Raw genomic sequence first — 21133 nt, 5'->3', positions numbered from 1 at the left:
CATAATATTAGGTTATTGGCACACTGTAAGAGCCTATGGTGAGTTGTATTGGTTGAATGATCATTTGGTCTTTGCATTCAAATTTTCCAATACAGTACAATAATAGATGCCCATTTATTTTAACATATGAAAAATAAACACCAGCAACATGTTTTAGCTTGTTTAGTTTTAGTTTAGAGATCCTGAAGCTAGTGAAAAAAACAAGTTAGCACTGATTAACCATTTTGTTTTACTTTTGTATTTTGTTTTGTTCTGCTGTGACTAAGCAGTAAGAGGTGATTTAAGCTATCCATCTAACTGATATCATTTTTAGTTGACACGCAAGCTACAGGAACTAGGAGTGATTAAAGTTTTTCACGCCGATCACAGAAATATGTTGATTTAAGAGTTGTTATTTCTGTTAGTCGACTTACAAAACTTGTACAGCTGCATCGGTCTCATCCACACTTGTTGCCATATCTCTTTTGCTGTTTTTCATGAATGTAGCTAAGTAGCTAGCTAGCTATGTAGGAAGCTGGATTTCCCATTCTTAATCTAGCTCTCTTGATTCACCACAATTGCAATACAATAGGCTTTTGCCCATATACCTTTGTTCATTTGTATTATGTTCAGTTACATTTAACTTTGCTTTTTTCAAACGAAGGATCAAATTCATAATTACAGTGACAAGTGAGACACATCAAGGCACTGGGAGCCTTTATGTATTTACAAATGAATTGGGATGATTTGGGTTTAATAACATCCATTTAGGAAACCATTTCTAGGAGTATTGTATTTGTCCAGTCTAATTTTTGCCACACTCTATTTAAGTCATCTTTCCTGTGAAAAAATATGTTATTTGTTCCCATGATTTTGTCTTTCTCTTCCTCAGTTGGGTCATCAACTTGCCTCTTGACTTTTGTAATCCATACATCCTTGTTTAAAGCATATTTCTTTCTTGTACTTCTAGTAAAAAATGTCTCTGTGTATAAGAATGCACCTAATATTTTTATATTTATGTATACTATATTTCTATTTAGTCTGGTGATAACAGCCTAGGTTTTACTTTACTACACAAAGTTGAATTGATACTCACCTTGTATGCAAAACAGTGGTTATGTGCCGTCAAAGAATGAGCGTCACAGAGAGTTGTGTGTATGCGATGTCGTCTGGTTATTTAGAATTGCAAGCTGAACCAATGACTTTCTCCTTTAGTGTCGGACGTCCATGGCTCTTTGAAAAAAACATGTCATTGATTCCCTCCTCACAGAATGCTGAGACTGCGAGTTGCAGCAAGGCATTCGTGGATTACCATGGGGAGGGAGCAAGAGTGAGAGAAAAACACAGAGGGAGAATGAGTGAAATTCTACCTCTTCTTTTTCAGCGCAGCCATTGCTCCTGCTGAAATATGTATAAAGCTTGGCATGCCATGAATATGCTAAACCACCAAGGCCTTTAGCTGAAGTAATGCTGCTTCAGGCCTTTTCATTTGGGGAGCTGGGAATTTTAAGTGCAGGAAGCTCAAAGTAAAGTCTCCTCTGAAGCATTGTAAGCATTGTAAGAGGTTTTCTAGAAAAGATTTCCATAATTCCTATATATTTTGTAACCTTTCCTCCATCCCCTTTTCCTTTACCAGGTTAGTCCCTTTGAGAATATGATTTGGCATGTTATTAACAGACATCTGAGACAGAGCCATTGATGAATGAGTTTTGAGTACTTGTTATCTTCCAATCATATTAACTCCACAATCTTACTTTAAGCTGATCTTTAAAAAAAAAAAAGAAAACTGAAAATTTTTCACTCCTATGAAAAACACAGTTTGACCAACCTCTTTCCATCAATGGCTCAAAAAAATGTTAAAAAACCTAAAAACTGTAAGTCACTTTTTGATAACTGTACAATAATGTAATTTGTCTTAATGCTGTCTTTTATTTTTTTTATTTAAGATTTACATCTTAATAAAGAAGACCATTGAATGTTTTTTATCCAGTTTTATTGCTGCATAATACTTTATCTTTATCACATAATTTAGTTGTAACTAGACAATAATTAAATCAAAGTATTTATTTAGGATTTTGTTCAAAGGGCAGACATAGCTGTTAGTCCATCTGATATATGGTTTAGTGGTATAGTCTGTGAATTCAGCTTTCCTATTTTTATTTGTTCAGTTACAACAACTCTCTTATGAGATATATTGTAAGCATTCAGTTTTCGTCCACATAACAGATGGGCTCATTAAAAACTCAGATTTGAGAAAAAAAAAAAAAAAGAGTCTCTTCAAATAAAGTGTCATTTCTGTAATGGTATTTTAGGCTTCATATGAACCAAATCAGATGTTTTTACTGAATACTCTTTTGTGCTATCTGTTTGGTATTTTCAAGTTGATCACTGATCCGTCACTCAGTGGAATTCCCTAGAGATAATTTTATAACAATATAGTAAGAAATGCTTTTTTATAGACCTGCAAACTTTCAAACCTAATGAGCAGAGTCCTACTTTAATGTGTTATTGTTTAAAGTTAAGTATATATATATAGCACTTCATTACTACGTAGCTAATGTTCCAAAAATAATGGATAATTCAAATTAATCATATACCATTAAAAACCTATTAAATCACCATATGTACGTAAACCTCTTGAAAAGCTATTTGAATGAGCTTAGAAAAAACTAACTGTAGTTTGTATTCATAGAGATATTTTTAAGCATTAGCCTTCCATGTCATTGCTATATTGCTTCTTGAAATGCTCAACATCAGAATGTAGCCCAATGATATATTTTCTATCTGCTATCTTTTTTTTTAAAAGCAAAGGACTGCAGTTTTAGCACGCCTGTTCAAGAATAATGTTGACATATTTTCAAAATTGAACACCTTGGAACTATCTTGTTATCTGACTGATTTTTATTCGATAAATCTAGGTTTTGTGTTGCACAGGCGATGGTGAGATACATCACTTTGATCAGGAACTATTTATTAAACTTAACTTTTACATTTACTTGCATTTGTTCATCGATGAATATTAAAATTAGACAGAAATAATCAATTTCATATCTAAAAATTAGAATCTAAATTAGTGTGGGCTTAAACTGTATGCATACTGATGTGCTTATTCAGCATCAATGCATTCTCATATTTTGCATAAACTGCCTGAAATTAAAAACCCTGGCCTCCCCAAATCTAATGCATTTTATTTCTTTCTTTTAATCTCTTTAGGACACAAAAAACAACAGCACCCATGACTTGTCACGCAGCCCTCAAAGTCTCAGTGACACTGGCTACTCCTCTGATGGCATCTCCAGCTCCCACAGTGAAATTACAGGTCTAATCCAGGAAGAGGAGATGAAGTTGAGTGAGAGGGGAATCAGTGGGCGGGGCTCCCCACCAAGCCCTTCTGAAATCACCAAGCTAGAAAGCTCCATGAGGCCTTTGCTGGAGAAGAGCCTCTCTGAGGAGAAGGTAGATAGAAGGGGAAGGAAGCACAGAGATAGAGATTTGGATGACAGAGGGAAGCAGCGCCCACGCTCTCTGTCAATCCCACCAGATGCATACGACTCTGACGAGGAACTAGAGGATATAATGGAAGAAGAAGAAGATGGAGGAGACTGGGAGGGTAAACGAAAGGAAGGAAAGGAGGAAAAGAAGGAGAAGAAAACGAAGGAAAAAGAGGCAGAGCCCACAGAGATGACTGATGAGGAGTTCATGAGGAGACAAATAATGGAGATGAGTGCAGACGAAGAAAATGAGGAAGAGGAGGAGGAGGAAGAGATGGAGGAAGAGGAAGATGAGGAAGATGAAGGATATGGCTACCAGAAACCCAAGAAAAGCCACCATAAGCATATCATCTCTGACTCAGGGAAAGAGAAGAGACGCCTTCAGCACCACTCCAGCAGTTTTGAGGAGGAAACTAAGAGCTCTACTGATGTTTATAAGAGCTCAGTGGAGGAGGGTGAGGAAGATTTGATGGCATCACAAGGAGGCCTTAGGCGCTTCAAAACCATCGAACTCAATAACACCAATAGCTACAGCCGAGACATGGAGCTGAGCAATGAAAATGATCTGAGCCTTGATAGGGAACCAGAGCTAGAGATGGAGAGCCTAACGGGATCTCCTGAGGAGCGCTCTCGGGGTGACTACTCCTCCACTCTGCCACCCACTTCATCCTCATATGGCTCTGGCCAGTCTCCTACTTCCATCTCATCAATGGAGGAGGACAGTGACAGTAGCCCCAGCAGGAGGCAAAGACTGGAAGAGGCCAAGCAGCAAAGGAAAGCACGCCACCGCTCCCACGGGCCTCTCCTTCCAACCATTGAAGACTCTTCAGAAGAGGACGAATTGAGAGAGGAAGAAGAACTTCTAAGAGAGCAGGAGAAGATGAGGGAGGTAGAACAACAGAGAATAAGGAGCACAGCACGAAAGACCAAGCGGGATAAGGAAGAGCTGAGGGCTCAGAGGCGCAGAGAGAGGTCCAAGACACCACCTAGCAATCTATCACCCATTGAAGATGCTTCTCCAACAGAAGAGCTGAGACAAGCTGCAGAAATGGAAGAGCTGCATCGTTCCTCTGCTTCTGAATATTCCCCTCAGAGTCTGGACTCAGAGGCTGAGGGATACGAGTCCAAACTTTACAAGTCAGGCAGCGAGTACAACCTGCCTACCTTTATGTCTCTCTACTCACCAATAGAGAAATCATCAACTACAACAACCACCACAGCACCATCCTCAATTTCCAAACCACTAAAGAGTGCTGAGGAAGTTTATGAGGAGATGATGAGGAAGGCAGAGATGCTTCAAAAACAACAGAAACAACAGCAGCAACAGCAGCAACAACATGGAAGGCATGGGCAGTACTACGAGGAGGACATTAATGGACAAGGTTATGATGATGAGTATGAATATGAACAAGATCAAACAGGATATGAAAATGAGGCAGCAGAGACAGAAACAGATATTTATGAGGAGATTCGACAAACATCTCAGAACATCACCAAGATGCAGCAGGCCACTGATGAGCAAGTAGAGATTGAGATTGAGAGCACCTACCCAGACAAACAGCTCCTAGACACAGGCTCAGCTTTTGCTAAGCTACTGGAGCAAAGCAATGCTCTCTTGACTCCAGGCACCAGCCCCACGCAGATCTCAGCTCCTGTCTCCTTTGCTGAGACTGGAGGAAGGATCCCTGATGTCCGAGTAACACAGCACTTCTCTGCAAAGGATGGACATAAAGACAGGATCAAAAGCCAAGCAGGAAAAAATGGAATAACCCCAGCAGTGGCTGCCACCACTATTGCAGCTTATGGAGTTTATGCCAGAGATGCAGTAACTATTTCTCAGACTAGTTCAAGTCACACTTTGACGTCTACTCAGTCTGGAATATATGGCCGACACACAGGAAGTCCTGCCACATCCTCAGCTACAGTCTCAAGTGTATGCAGCAAGATTGCAGAGATTACCCAAGCCTACAGTCAAAGAGAAGTGATCACCAGAAGGGTGGGGGAGACCAGGGGTGTCCAAGTGCGAGACAGTTCAACATCTTCTACTGAAAGAATAATTGAGCCACGTTCTCCCAAGTATACTACTTATTACAGGAGCACCAGTCCTCCTCTTTCTCCATCACCACCACCACAGAGTCCCACCCGATCACCTTCCAGAAGGGCTACAGCTGAGTTCTCCACACAGACTTTCAGTTCAGCATTGCGAATGGAGTCAGCTGGCTCTGGGCCCACATCTCCAGTGATGGCTCAGGGAACCCAAACATCACATCGATCAGTTTCCCCACGGCTGTATCGACAGCAGTCTTCCCAGGATGCCCCTTACTCCCCACCTCCAAGCCCAGCTAGGCCAATGACAGTCAACACTGCTACTTCTCCTCTGTCTTCACCTACCCGATTTAGCCGCCAATCAACATTTGATACTTACTCCCCATGTGGCAGCCCTCCAGACACACCACCTTACCAACAGTCCCCTACACACAGCTTCTACCGCACACAAAGAGTGGAGAAGGTAAATGTGGGAACAAGTATGGTTACCACAGCCAGCACTTACAGCAGAGGGTCCATGTCAATGGATAACATTTCCCTCTGTCGAATATCTACAGTCCCAGGCACTTCTAGGGTAGAGCAGGGCCATATGATCCAAGGTGGAAGTGTTGTGGATCTCAGAACAGTCACCAAACCCACTCCTATAATCATGACTGACCAAGGAATGGATCTCACATCGTTGGCCACTGAAAGCAGGAAATACCATGGTGGATCAGAGGGCAGCAGACATTCAACGATTGTACAGCCACTGATTATGAACCTGAACACCCAGGAGACCACCACACCAACCACTGTGAGTGTCACTGTGGCTGCCTCAATGTTCATGACCCAGCCCAAACAGCCAACAGTCTATGGTGACCCACACCAAAACCGAGTGGATCTTGGTCAGGGCATGGGTTCGGCTGTGTGTCTTTCACAGAACAAACCACAAACTTCACCTCCAACTGACCCATCAATACCAAAAATTGATGCCAAACTGGAAGACCTCAGTATCCAACAGAGAGAGCTACAAAAACAACAAGAGAAGCTACAGAAGCAACAAGAGCTCCTTGAACAGCAGTTGCAGCAGCACCATCAGATGCAACAGCAGCAGCAGCAGGCATCTGCTTTGGCCAGGTACAACCTTACTGGCCAGATCTCACCTTTACTTAAAAAAGACTTGCTAGTCAGCCAGACTAGCACTGCCTCAGCTGTGGTCAGTGTTGTATCACCAGTCATTAACCCTGAGCTGTATGGCACTGGTCCCATTGAACTGAAAGGGAAGCCCAGTCCTCCTGGTTTTATGTCAGGAGGTAAATCACCACATAGCATGGTAGTACAGATGGACGGAGGTCCAGAACAGGCCAGGGCAGTGACTCAGCTAGTGCAGGTAGAAGAAGGACAGGATGCTATGGATCAGACAGGTGGCCAAATTAAACCTGAAAGCCAACCAGCTTGCTGTGATGTTGTTTACCGACTTCCATTTGGCGGAAGCTGTGTTGGTGCTTCTGAGAAAGAGGGCATAAGGCCTCCATCTGCCCCACCTCTCACCTACGAGTCTGACCAAGAAGGACAACCTGGAAGGTATCATGAGTATCCAGTGGATGGACGGAAGGCATACACATTACCTTTCCCTGGTAGGCTCCAGCCTTCAATGTCTGATACAAACCTAGCTGAAGCTGGGCTACAGTCCTACCATCCTAAACTGGAACCACAACTCCAAGCCTCAGGAGAACTTGCCATGGATCTAACTGCTATTAAACAGAGTTATGGAGGATATATGGGGATGCAGTATGGCTCCTATACAGATTTACGTCATGGAGGAGACATCACAGTCCAAACACTGCCTATAAGGAGATATAATTCCTTGTCTAACATCAGTTCAGACTACGGCTACTCTGCTCGGGACATTGCCAGCTTCCAAGAAGCTAATTTGGCTCAGTACAGTGCTACAACTGCCAGGGAAATCAGCCGGATGTGTGCAGCACTCAATTCCATGGATCGGTATGGAAGCAATCCAGACTTGATGCAGTTTGGCACTTTGGGGAGAGGCATTGGGCCTGGGACCTCCAGACTTGCAGCGGGTCTTGGCATGAGACAAAACATCCTCTTCGGGCTAGATGGGAAGCCAATCTCCCACAGTCAAGCACTAACCAACCTTATCAATGCCAGGCAGGCCAGTCTCAGAGCCATGTACCCTGCTGCTATTAGGTCCTCTGATGGGATGATCTACTCCACCATTCAGACCCCCATCGCTTCTACACTTCCCATCACAACCCAACCTGCCTCTGTTCTTCGCCCACTACCAAGGGGGGTCTATAGGCCATACCCCTCTGCCAACATGACACCTGTGCCCCTATCGAGTCTTAGCAGACTACCAATGAGCCCCAGAATGCCATTATCTGGACAAGCTCCAGTCCGATACCCAGCACCAGGTCTTCTCCAAACAACATCAACCACTGCCACTACTTCTGCTGCTGCAACAACTTCAGCACCAGTAGGGGCCCCAGTATCTGTTTCCATGACAACTACTAGCTCTATAGTCCAGGATGAACCAGTTTACCTTGGTAAAGGTGCCACATTGACCTCCTCGTCAGCAGAGGAAACCTCAGTAGGAGGAACAGTTGTCATACCAACAGAGCCACAACAGCAGCCAATAAACCTGTCCCAGGCACACCTAAACAGTCAACAACAACAAGTGACAACTGCTCAGCAGCCACAACAGCCTCCTCCAGCTGCCCATGCCTATCCACCCTCAGGTCCTTCACACACCCACGGCTACACTCAACCTCCAGTAGGCCCCTCTGCCCCTTCTAGTGGCTTACCCATTCCAGGGGGTCTTCCTCCCTTTCCTCCACCAGGTGCCATACACAAGGAGGGTGAAACCGAGGCAGAGAGGCTACATCGGCAGCAGGAGCAGCTCCTGCAGATGGAGAGGGAGCGCGTGGAGCTGGAGAAACTCCGGCAACTGCGCCTGCAGGAGGAGCTGGAACGGGAAAGGATAGAGCTGAAGCTGCACAGGGAGAAGGAGCAGATGCTGGTGCAGAGAGAGTTACAGGAGCTGCAGAACATCAAGGAACAGGTAGAGGGAGAAACAGGAGGCCAAATGGAGAGCTTGATAGTTGGTTTTTTGTTTAATGTTTTGTGGTTGTTTTATTTTGCATTGGATATTGGACTGTGTTTTGCTGTTTTTCTTTTTCTGTGGTGGTGTTACTTGTGTTGTGCCTTATTGAGTTGTTATCCTTTTGTGTTATTTAAATTGCTTTTGTTCATCGTTCCAGTGTTTGGATTTGCTCTGCAAGATGCATTATTCCAAAAATAATAGAAAAACTAACAAATTCTATATAAAATATACAGTATATGCATGTCTTTCAGTGCATGTCTACTATCAATTCCTCAAAAAAGTACATGCAAAAAAATTGTGACAATTTTATTGGAGGCTTTTTGTCAGTGAAACCCTTAAATATCCCTTTAGAAGATGATGTTAAAATTCTGTTATGAGAGAAAATGCTAATGCTATGATGATTGATGACTTTTTGGTTCAAATACATGTTTGCACAGAGCCTGAGTTACAAAAGTAGAGTCCTAAAATCTGCATGCTATGTTGTGTATTTTACTGGGCGTTTCCTGTGAATTAAGTGTGCATAAACATGCCTGTGTTATGATAGAAACTCATGATGCTCAAATTTAGTTCGTAAAGTGGTTTCATGTTCCTTTTGTTGGTTTAATTTATATGCAAAAGAAAAATGGATAACATTATGTTGTAAACATTTAATATATAGCAAGTAAACATTTGAATTAATTGCTTTTCTAAGATCCTAATAGTCTTGTGGAGATGTTGTAACATTTAACAGAAGGGCTAACTTAACAATTTTCTTCTTTTTTGATAGAACAAGCAGTTGAAAATCTTTCAAGTTAACTCTGTTAAACAGGTGTGGAAGCCTTCCTTAATGAGAATGAACTAGAGATGGAATGCTTAATATGCCTCTCATAACCTACAGTATAGGCAAAATCCCTAACTCCTTCTTTGCACCAGCCTGTCATTTATGCAAGACAGAAAATTCATTAAATATTTTCTTATGAGCATTATATGATTGTTAACCGCAATTGCCAGCACATTCTGCATTTCATTCATGTTGCGCTTCCATTCTAATTTTTTTGCAATATATATAGGTTTGACTAACTTGGAACCATTTTCAAAACTAATCCATCAGCACAAGAATAACTTCATGTCACATTCAGTTTCAGGAGTCTTGTGCTTTGGTTTGCATTTTTAAAAATTTGATCATCTTGTATACAACCAGATGTCCAAAAGTCAACAACCTTGTCCTCTGTCTTTGCTGTCTCTCTGTTTATCTCATTGTTTTCTCATCTTGTCTTTTTCCCATCCTTTTATTTTTTCTTGTTTGATAATTTCTTCTCCTATCAACCCTATACCTCTCACCCTCTCTTGTACCATGCTTCTCTTTGCTCTTCTTTCTTGACCTTTCTCTCTTTGTATGTGGCCATGTGTACTTCTTCCTCTTCCCCTTTCCACCTACAATTTTTAGGTTATACAGCAGCAGCAACAAGAACGCGAGAAACAACTTGTTCTCCAGAGGGAGCAGTTGGCCCAGCAGAAGTCCCAGCTAGACCAGATCCAGTCTTTACAGCAGCAGCTCCAGCAGCAGCTTGAGGAGCAAAAGAGACAGAAAACAGTTGCTGCAGCTCAGAGCATCCAGGTGAGGGGAGTAAAGGACTCTGGTATATGGCTTATAAGTATTGTGACATCCTCTGGCATTGATGTTGAAGCCTTCAGCGATCAGGCAGCAGTGGCAGAAAATTTTAGGGTACAGAGAGTGTGAAAATACAGAAGAAGCATGCTACGAGAAGCTATTAGTAATTTATTTATACCCAGCCTGAAACCTACCTACACACCTACCTATCCTGGTAGAATTTTTTTTGCCATTTCCTATCGGACACTTCCCTTTTTTTTACAGTATATTATCACAATTTCTGACAATTTATGAAATAATTGGGCTGGCAAAGCAAATTTTGGGTCTGTAAAATCATTTGTGCATGATGTATGAAATTCAGTGCACAAAAGATTTATTGTGCTTTTTTAAAAATATATCAGTTTAACTGTTAACTGAATTGACTTCTTATGTTACAACTCATTATATTTGCATGTATGTCTGCATTCAGCCAGTTCATCAGTGGACATCTATGATTGTACCGAAATGTAGACTCTAGGTGATATGAGGTTCGCAAAGCTTTTTTATTCTCAACTGTAACAATGGGGGGGGGGGGCTTTCAATACCTAACAACCTTAAAACAATCCTTTTTTCTACAGCTGGATGTAAATGGTCAGCCCCTGCACCCCTACATCGAATCTCAGACGGGCTCCCGTTCCCTCCCCAACTCCTCGTCAGAGATTTGTCTGAGGAACCAGGAGGAGCACATGGAGACGAGGAATAACATGAGGAAACACAGCTCCATGACCAGGCTGAGCAGGGACGGCTTGGATGGTGATGGTGTGGTGTTCTATGGCTCCCCCCGCAGGATTGTGGACAGCTGTGTGCAGACAGATGATGAAGATGGGGAGGAGAGGTAAATATGTGTGTGTGTGTGTGTGTGTGTGTGTGTGTGTGTGTGTGTGTGTGTGTGTGTGTGTGTGTGTGTGTGTGTGTGCGCGTGCGTGCGTGTGTGTGTGTGTATGGTTGATGAATGGAATGAGAGAGTGAGCAGATACTTGTATATGTTCGGAGCCCATACAGGTATATATACACACTCACCTACATTTACACCCCTGTAAATGTAGGTGAGTGTGTGTGAGTTTAGGCAAGGATTACATTCATAGTGTTTTTCTTTCCCTCACATTTTTCTGCAATTAAAAAATCAAGACACAAGCTGAGATGTAAAGGCAGACTTTATGGATAATTTATAAACAATTTCACAATTTCACATGAAGATCTCACATTTCAGAGAGTTCCAAGGCAAATAGCATTGTCCAACACAGTAATATGAGATTACATCCAGTGCTGGTAGATGTTCAAACTCAGGCCTGTTGTCTGAGGATACATTTTTGTGTTTCTACATTAACACTTTATAATTCAGGGTGAAAATTACTTTGTAGTGTTTTTGTTCATATGGGGTAATTTTACTAAAGCTTCCTTTTTTTCTTACCCTCAGTATGACCAAATTATACCATAACTACCTAAAAAAGGTTCCTTGGTATGCCAGTATTGTTACCCCATTTTTTCTACAGTCCTTGTTTGTCCTCTGTGTTTTGTCACTTAGTAACAATGCTATTGTACCACCCATATATTTATGAATTTTATACACTATTTTGGGTATCCTGTGTGCACAAAAAAATAGAAATGTAATCTGCAGGCAGTAGTATAAAGCGTTATTATTTTGTTCCCTTGCTTTTTATCTTCTCCTCTTCTCTTTATCACCAGGTACATGATGCGTCATCGCACCAGGAGGCGCGGCCGCAGCGTTGACTGCTCCGTCCAGACAGATGACGACGACGACAAGGCTGAGACGGAACACCCGGTCCGCCGGAGACGTTCCCGTTTCTCCCGGCACTCCGACTCAAATGCCGCTGGCAGCAGCACTGCCACCACAGCGAGTGCAGCTTCCGACACAAAAACTGACACACCCAAGATGGTGTCTTCCAGTATCGCTGTCCAGACCATCAGGGAAATGTCTTGCCAGACAGAAGTGGAGCACCTAGGAAGGGTCTCCCCAGCCATCCATGTGACGGTGCCAGACCCAAATAAAGTAGAGATTGTGCACTACATCTCCGGACCTGAGCGAACCCAAAAAGGACAGTCTCTAGCATGCCAGACTGATCCAGAAGCCCAGTCACAAGGTGTTGTAGCTCCACAGCTCAGTGTACCAACCACAATCAGTCCATATTCGTCCTCCACCAGTACTGGAACACAACAATCCAGTTCTGCCGACCTTATGACCCAGCAGCGCCAGCAGCAGCACATTGCAGCAAACGCAGCCAAGTTTGAGCGACGCCGCCCTGACCCGCTCGACATCAACTACCAGCCTCACAACCACCTCCACAACGAGTCCATCTCCAGCATCATCCGGCAGCAGCAGACAGCCCCCAAATCTCCACAAGTCCTCTACTCTCCTGTGTCCCCGGTGTCCCCTCACCGCCTGCTGGAGACTTCTCTGTCCAGTGAGCGGCTGAACAAGGCCCATGTCACACCTCAGCAGAAGTCCTACACAGCCGAGTCCCCACAGCGACACCCGTCTGTGCCCCGACCCATCAAGACCACCCAAAGGTCAATGTCAGACCCTAAGCCCCTCAGCCCCACCACAGACGAGCATACTAAGGCCAGGCTGTCCCTGTATCAACAACAAGCACTGCAGAGCCAGGTAAAGTCACTCAAACCATGCTGATATTAGCATACATTGAAAGACAAGATAACATTAGAAATATAGAGAATGAAGTAATTTAAAATTGATTCAGAGTGCAATGGAGATAAGACAGCTAAGCAGTGGAGATCAGGATTGCTCAAGAAAGCAAATTTTAACAGCAAAATGATGCATTATATCAGCTAGATAGAGCAAACGCCATTCATAGATTCATTCAGTCATTTCTTCTTCAGGGCTCAAAGTCAACAATGTACATTTGATAAACCCATATAGAAGGACAAAATAAAACAAAATAACAAACTGTTTATTGGACATGGTGGCTCCAGCTTCAACTCAAACAGTCATTAATTGCAGCTGTAGATAAGAGTTTGATCGTTTTTTTTCCCCCTTTTTTCATTGCTCCATGTTGCATCTGTTTTTATTTTGGGAGTGCTAGTAAGGTTTTATATGAATGCTATGATGACTGACTCCCATCATTGTGGATTTTTCAGATGTTATGACTGTTTTGTTTTCTACGTCGTTTAGGGTATACACACTTTATCAAGTGTACCCCATCCCCAATTTGAAACAAGTGACATCTACTCTTATGAAACTATAATGCCCATGAAATTGAAATGCAAGGTGGAATCCACTGCTGAGCTTTCTTGGGTCTTTATTGTAGAAACCTCTTTTGAAGAAAGGTGTTCAACAGCTCGCCAACAATCTAACTCAATTTGATGACTAAACTAGGCAGATAGTGAATATTTCTGCCTGTTAATTTTACTTCCTGTAGATTCATTCCTGTTGTCTGACGTTCTCTCTGGTACAAATTTGCATAATTAATGTCTGTTTAACTGTGATATGTGCATCTATAAAATACTTATGTTGGATTACGGCGCAATGGAAAAAACCCAAGTAATTTTGTGCATTAATAACCACTTTAGTGTCATTATCGGCTCCGTTACTTACAAAGCAGGAGCAATAAATCTTTAAAATGACAACTATATGCTTTACCTTTATTACAGGGTTCATGTTTCACTGCTCTCACAGGGAACATGTTTTGGAGAAAAACTTTTCATTCTTAAGATTATTTAATAAAGATCATATTAGTAGAGAAATTAAATGATAAATTATATATATATATTTAATAATGATAATAATAGTAACAATCTTCTTTTATAGTGCAAAACCGAAGTTACAGAGTACCTCAGACAAGCACACACCTAAACTTATTACATTAAAACATTATAAAATCAAATATAAAATGTAATATAATGAAACTTATAGGTAGTAAAAGACAGTAACTTGACCACGATTATCACATAAAACCAACACCAGTAATATCAGAAATCCCTCCAGTAATAAAACAAGTAAAGAGACAAATCAAGTTAAATCAAGCTTCAAAAAGTCTTTCCAATGAAAGTATGTTTTAAGAATAGATTTAAAAGGTGATACTGACTCAGTCAGCTTTCTTTCCTCAGGCATCCTTTGTGCCCTGACTGCAAGGCTTCGTTCTCTGCAGTCAGGTGTGACAAAGAGATTTTCTGTATATTAATCAGATTTTTTGAAGACTCTGTTTTACAAGTGCAGATGATGTAAGATGCATTGCATATGCATTGGATTTGAGTCACTAGATCAATAAGTGTCCTCCAGTAATTCAGGAGTAAACATATCATTAGGTACTGCATTGTCAAATCACTCTAAAGTGTCAGCAGCATACAGCAAGATAAATGAAACCAATCTGAGTACTTTGAAACACGCCTGTGAAATGACTTAAGGATTTATTAAAATGTATTTTCTTTAGAATGGTCTGCCTTCCCTCATCAATATTGAGTCATTGTATTTATCTGAATGCTGGGATGAATAACCCCTTTGTTAGTACAGATTTGAAGTATCAGGAGCATGTTTTCACTGCCCATATGTTGGGATTATATGATTAATATGTTCCTATTTTTTTTTTTTAATGTTGCCACCTCCACACAGAGACAGGCATGATAAACAACACGACACACTTTGTGATCTATTTAAAAATTCTAAATACTTTTAAAACATATTTGATGGGGGAATGGAAGACACAGTGATGATATTGATGATATTGATTATAAACATGATATTGATTAGCCACAGGAAAACACTGACTCATATTCAGTATTTTATTAGCTCCGTACTGTGTGAAAATATACAGCTAAAATAATAGTCAGATATAGTAAAATTCTTTTGTTCTTTACGTATGTTTTCTTTGAGGCTTACAAACACCTGGTGAAATAGGTTTGATCTAGAAATTTAAAGTTTAAAAGCGCACAATAACACTTTGGAATGAGCTTGAGCCTATCAGAAGCAAATCCATAAGTCATTTGCAAAGACAAGAAAACTAATTCAACTTAACTAAAATGGACAAAACAACCTCTGTGGGTGCTTCGTTGTGTATACCTGCCTGAGCAGTTGGATGCCATTTTTCTCTCCAGATAAGCATAAATTCATCAAGACGTGTATTCAACAAGGGCTTGGAAACATTCCTTATGCTTTTGGATCCATACCAACTCAAAAGCATGTACTATATATTGACCATAAATTCATGCTGCCAAAACCCTAATCCATAGCTGCAAAGAGATGTTTTCCTTGACAGTCTTACCACAAATCTTAGTGCAGTGAACACAGCCTTAAAAAAATTCTAATTATATAAATATTTTACTCAAAATATAAAATTGTATTGCATTGTATAAAGTATTATGTGTGTAAAAATATACTACGTATTTAATATTATGGGGCTGAGAGTTGTGTTTAAAATGTGAACCAGTGAATCACAAAATCCTTAAAGCAACAACTCAATGAAAATTTTCCAAATGATTTAAGCTATTTGCAGTAGATTTACTTGATTAACGGAAGATTACACCACAGTTTGCACTAGTTGTAATGTTTTTGTATGTCTTCTAACACAAATTCCACATCTGTTTCCTGTTGTCCTTGTCTCTGTGTCTATATGTGTTTCCTTTGTCTCCCTTGTATATCCCTGTTGTTGCGTCCTTGCCTTGTTTCTTCTGTTCTTTGACCTTTTTCTCTTTTTGAGTTTTCCCTCTCTCCTTTTCCTCCTGTTCTATTCACCTCGTCCCCCTGCTGTTATCCCTCTTTATCAATCTCCCTCTACCACATTTTTTTTTCTACCTCTTTCTTTTATTCTCATTTTTATTTCCTCTTTCACCTTATCTGTTCCCTACATTCCTCTTTACCCCTCCTCACTCCTTTCTACGCTACTTTTCTCCCTCTCCTGTTGTCCCTCTCTGTCTTCCCCTTTCTTTGTCCACTTTTTCTCTCTTCATCTTTCACTCTCCTTAATCCTGTCTCCTTCTGTATTCAACCACATCTTTTGTCTCTTGCCCTCCCATGATCACTGTCCATCTTCCATTTTCATTTGGTTTCCACAAATATCTTATCTCTCTGCACTTTTCCTCACCCTACCATCTACCATTTTCCCAACTCCCATCCCTCTCCATTTAACTTGCTCACTTTCATCAAATCAATCACTTTCTACACTCCTCTGTTCTTCTTTTTTACCTCTCCAATTTCTTTCTTGCCATGCTTCTTTGTCTGCTCTTCCACCCCCCCCCCCCCCGTCTCTCTCTCTCTCCAGCTGGCAGCACTACAGCAGAGCTCACTGCTCCGTAAGGTCAAGCGAACTCTGCCCAGCCCTCCTCCAGAGGAGACTACTACATCAGCTCATCTGCCCATGATGACACCCGCCCTTCAACAGGTCTACCTGCCCTCCGTGCCCAGCCTCAAGCCCAGCTCCCGGTCTGGTCTGGCCGCTAAAGCCAGCCTCCTCAAAGACCTCACCCACGAGCTGAAGGCCGTGGAGCAAGAGTCGACTAAGCTGAGAAAGCAGCAAGCTGAACTGGAGGAGGAAGAGAAAGAGATTGATGCTAAACTGAGATACCTAGAGCTGGGAATCCACCAAAGGAAAGAGACACTGGTCAAGGAGAGGGAGAGGAGGGATATTGCCTACCTGAGGTGTATGGGGGACACAAGGGACTATATGTCTGATAGTGAGTTGAATAACCTCCGTTTAGCAGCTGCAGCTGCATCACATGAGACCAATGGGCTACTGACAACGAGGCCAAGCACCGCCCCTCTCAGCCAATTCAGCAGTGATCTCAGCACAGCAGCCCAGTACCCACCCACCTCGTCCTTCCTCTCCTGTCAGTACCCCCCGAGCCAAGCGGCAGCACCAACTCAGCAATCAAGTGTGCCATACCAGTCTTCCACATTCAACCAGCCTCCTTATCCAACAGTGTCTCAGTCCCAGGCACTGCCACAGCCTACGCCCCTCCAGAGCCACATCCCCCCTCCAGGACCTTCTTATCAATCTCAACCCTCCTATCCTTCCCACACCTACCCCCAAACTCAGCCCCCATACCCCCAGACAGACATGGGGTTACCAGCTGCACCTCAGCCTCAGCCCCAGCCGGGGCATACAGGTTTCGGGCCTGCACCACCCGGTCAGCCCCCATACCCCACCCACAGCTCACCTTATCCCAGCGCTGTGTCCTCCTACCCCAGCCAGGCCACCCCATACCCTGGGCAGCCCCAAGCCGATATCCTGACAGTCCATCCTGGAAGACCCAGGCAGACTTCGCTAGCCGATCTGGAGCACAAGATGCCCACCAACTATGAGACGATCAGCAACCCCACGGTTGTGGTCACCACCACTGTCCAGGATGCTAGCTATTCCAGTGCAGCCCCCTCTTATGGTCAGTACACTGGAACGACAACTATGGCAAGCTCCTATGGGCCCTATGGCTCAGCACCAGTGTCCAGCAGCTACAGTGGGTACTCTAACATACCACCCAGCACTTATGGGCAGTATACTTCAACATCAGCTAGTTCATATGGCCAGTATACCACAACCACTGCTAATACTTATGGCTACACCACCACAACAGCCAGCTCTTACGGACAGTACACTTCTACAGTTTCCAATGCTTATGGGCACTCTGTAGACAGTCCTTCAACCTACAGCACAGCAGATGGAATGTACGGGGCTCCTGGCTTAGAGCAAAACATCCCAAGGAACTACATGATGATTGACGACGTAAGCGAGCTGACGGCAAAAGACGGGCTGGGCACGACGACAGTGGACATGATGCATCATGGCGGCAGTGGGCGTTACCCGAGTGACATCCATGGCCACAGCAGCACCATTGGCAGCACAGCGCGTGGGGGAACTGGCAGCTCCTCGTACGGCAGGGCACCCGAAGAGGAAGCAGCGTTGCAGGAAGAGCTGTACGACCACCACGGCAGGGGTAAGAGCAGCTACAGGCACGGACCTCTAGGGGGCAGCAGCAGCAGCGTGAGCGCTAGCATGGGTGGGGGATCCCCCTATTACTATGACTACGACTACAAACATGGCAGCATCCGCTCCGGGGTACAGAAATCTTCACAGTCCTCCAGAAGCCTTCTGGCTCCTGCTGTTATGTCCTCCAAGCGCAGCAAGCACAGGAAACTTGGGAGTATGGAGCAAAAAATCTCCAAGTTTTCCCCCATCGAGGAGGCTCGGGATGTGGAGGCAGACCTGGCCTCCTATTCGTCAGCTACAGGTGGGGCTTACCCCTCCTCCCACATTCGAGGGCGTCAACTGATCGAGGATTACGGCTTTAAGAGGAGTACTTACGAGGGCGGCAGTGGCACCACTCATGGTAGTCAATACTATGGTTCGATGGTGGAGGAGGACGATCGGATTTACTATACCTCCACCGGCCGCTCCCGTTCCACTGGCTACGGCATGGACAAGATTTCAGCCAGGGACTACCCTGGGTATCGCAGCCGATCCTACGAGAGGGACGATCGCTCCTACCGATCTGGCTACAGCCAGGGGCGCCACCCAACCCGGCAGTACTCTGAAGAGGAGAGTCCACTCAGTCCCCTGGGGAGGTTCATGGGTTCTGGCCGATCATCAAGCTTAGGTCCCGACCCGTACGACAGTCGCAGCAGTAGATATCATTACTATTATGGCCATTATGGTTCCAGCCACTCGCTACCAGACGTACAAGACCACATACGGGACCTTCCCCGGACGCATGTCTACAAATCGGATGATACATACATTATAGACGATTATCATTGCGCTGTGTCAGACAGCGAAGGTAATTGTGGGAGCTGAATGCCCACACAGTCTCACTACCTACTACAGGCCCACCGTTTATCTAAACGTCCCCCACCCACCCAGAGGCTAGGCTTAGTAAAGAGAAAGAGAAAGAAAAAGAGAGACAGAGATAGCCGTTGCATGCTGATTTTTTCTTCTTCCTGAATCACCTGGAGCTCTCTTATCAGTGGACTGCTGTCTGTCTGTCTGCCTGCCTGTCCGTTCTTCCGCCTGTCCGTCCAGTCGTCTGTCTGTTCAATACTCGCATGGTTCTTCGGCGTGGTCGTTTTCTTCGTTCGCTACACTCTGATTCACTTGAAAGGTCTTCTTTGCACGACACAGATGCATTGTTTTTTCTTTACAGGGTTTCATCTTTAATTATGTCTTTGGCATTGATGTTTTGTTTACATGTGTTTTGATTTATTAATTCTTTGTCTACACTGCAAAAAAGTCTCTCCCAATCAGTTCTAGATGTAAGCTTCATTTTTCAAATAGGGCCAGTATTATTGTCTTAATGCAATAATTAAACCATACTAACAGCATCAATAATGTAAAAGGAAGAAAATTGCTCTTTGCAGGGCAGTTGTTTAAAATATGTTTGTGCAGCATAAATTTTCTTCCTTGTCACTGGCTTTAAATTTGAATCAGTAAAATCTGCGCACTAAAACAGCTGCCAAAAGGGGCAGTTTTGCAGTGTTTGTTTTATCCTGTTTGTATTGTTTTGTAATGTGTGAAGGCGAAGTGAAGTGTATTCTGCATGGATGTAAAACTTCTACTTTTATTTTTTGCCTTTCTTTCTGTCTTCTCCCTTCTATTCTTTTATTTTGCATGCTGTCGGTCTTCTTCTTCCTGCCTCCTTCCTTCTCTCAGCCTGCATGCCGCTGTCTCCAAACGACATGGAGATTGACTGTGATCTGCTCTCGGTTTCCAAAGCCTACCATCTGGGCCAGGAAGAAACTGACTGGTTTGAGAAGCCACGCTCCAGCTCTCGACACTACGGCGGTAGCCACTCATCTGGGAGGAGCCGGCACGGTGTCAAACACACCTACCATGATTATGATGAGCCTCCTGAGGAGGACCTGTGGCCCCAGGATGAGTATGGCCATGGAGGGCGACACTCTTCATCCCGTGACCACCGGCACCACGGCAGCTCTAGTCGACACTCGTCCTCGTCACGTCATTCAGATGAGCCGAGGTCCTCAAGGTCATCTAAGGGGCACCCCAAAGACCCGTCAATTAGACACGACCCTTCAGGACGATCTTCATCTTCAGGAAGACGTGGTGAGTCAAGGACCGGGGGATACCACTCTTCAGACTACTCGCGGGATCCGTCTGGGCACCACCATAGCCAGCGCTCCTCCAGACAGGGGGACCCACACCGGTCCTCACGCAGCAAGTCCCAGCAGCCAGTGGACATGCAGGGCCAACCATCAGGTACATACAGGGCTCCTTTACAACTGACACCGAATAGCATTACGTCAGGATTCATTTGCAGTGTAGACATTAACCTATATTTATAGTCCTTCATCTCAAGTAAATGTCAAAGGATATTACAGTGCAGAAAAAGATGTAACCAACCGATTGTTTGTTTGATTATTCAGCTGACTGATCAATTGACCGATTGATGTATTTTTTTTTAACAGACTTTGCATCTCTTTAAGGACTTAGAAATAAAGGTATAATATTATATATAAAACATTATAATGTCATTTTGAATACATTGAAGAAGTAGTAAAAGACACATCATCCAAAAATCATTTGCTTATTCAATTTTATAACTAGAAAAATACTAGACCTCAATAAGATTCTGCCCAGTGTAGCTGGTCTGGCGCCTGTCCAGAATGAGGAGTGTTGCCAAAATGTCTTCATTTAAGAGAAATTATATGCCTGACAAGTAACATGCATATTTCTAATTTACATTTACACAGTACTTGTATCCCAAAGTTTTGAAAAAAACAACAACTTTGTTTCTTTTTATTTGACCTAATTGTACTGATCAGTGAGCTAAATCTTAATATACTCACTTACCACTGCATACATTGTTGAGTCAGCTTGGATAAATAACACCATGAACTATACTGAATAAATGAGGTGATATTCTATAAATGTCTTCCACTTAAACTAAGTTTCCTAAACTGTGGTAGGC

The 21133-nt window shown here is 43.2% G+C and overlaps 1 protein-coding gene across 1 annotated transcript in view; it reads left to right on the top strand.

Annotated features, from left to right (window-relative positions):
• Positions 1 to 21133, top strand: part of bsna (bassoon presynaptic cytomatrix protein a) — a 154867-nt gene that overhangs the window by 125054 nt on the left and 8680 nt on the right. Inside the window, exons 5-10 of the mRNA XM_040153420.1 lie at positions 3193 to 8577; positions 10046 to 10216; positions 10828 to 11084; positions 11936 to 12872; positions 16480 to 18988; positions 19921 to 20421. Of these exons, the coding sequence (XP_040009354.1) occupies positions 3193 to 8577; positions 10046 to 10216; positions 10828 to 11084; positions 11936 to 12872; positions 16480 to 18988; positions 19921 to 20421 (9760 nt within the window). The remainder of the gene's footprint in view (positions 1 to 3192; positions 8578 to 10045; positions 10217 to 10827; positions 11085 to 11935; positions 12873 to 16479; positions 18989 to 19920; positions 20422 to 21133) is intronic.

The sequence above is a fragment of the Xiphias gladius genome, chromosome 18, assembly GCF_016859285.1.
Source record: "Xiphias gladius isolate SHS-SW01 ecotype Sanya breed wild chromosome 18, ASM1685928v1, whole genome shotgun sequence".
Classification (NCBI taxonomy): domain Eukaryota; kingdom Metazoa; phylum Chordata; class Actinopteri; order Istiophoriformes; family Xiphiidae; genus Xiphias; species Xiphias gladius.
Note: the sequence above shows the minus strand (reverse complement) of the source record. Positions and strands in the feature narration are given on the sequence as shown.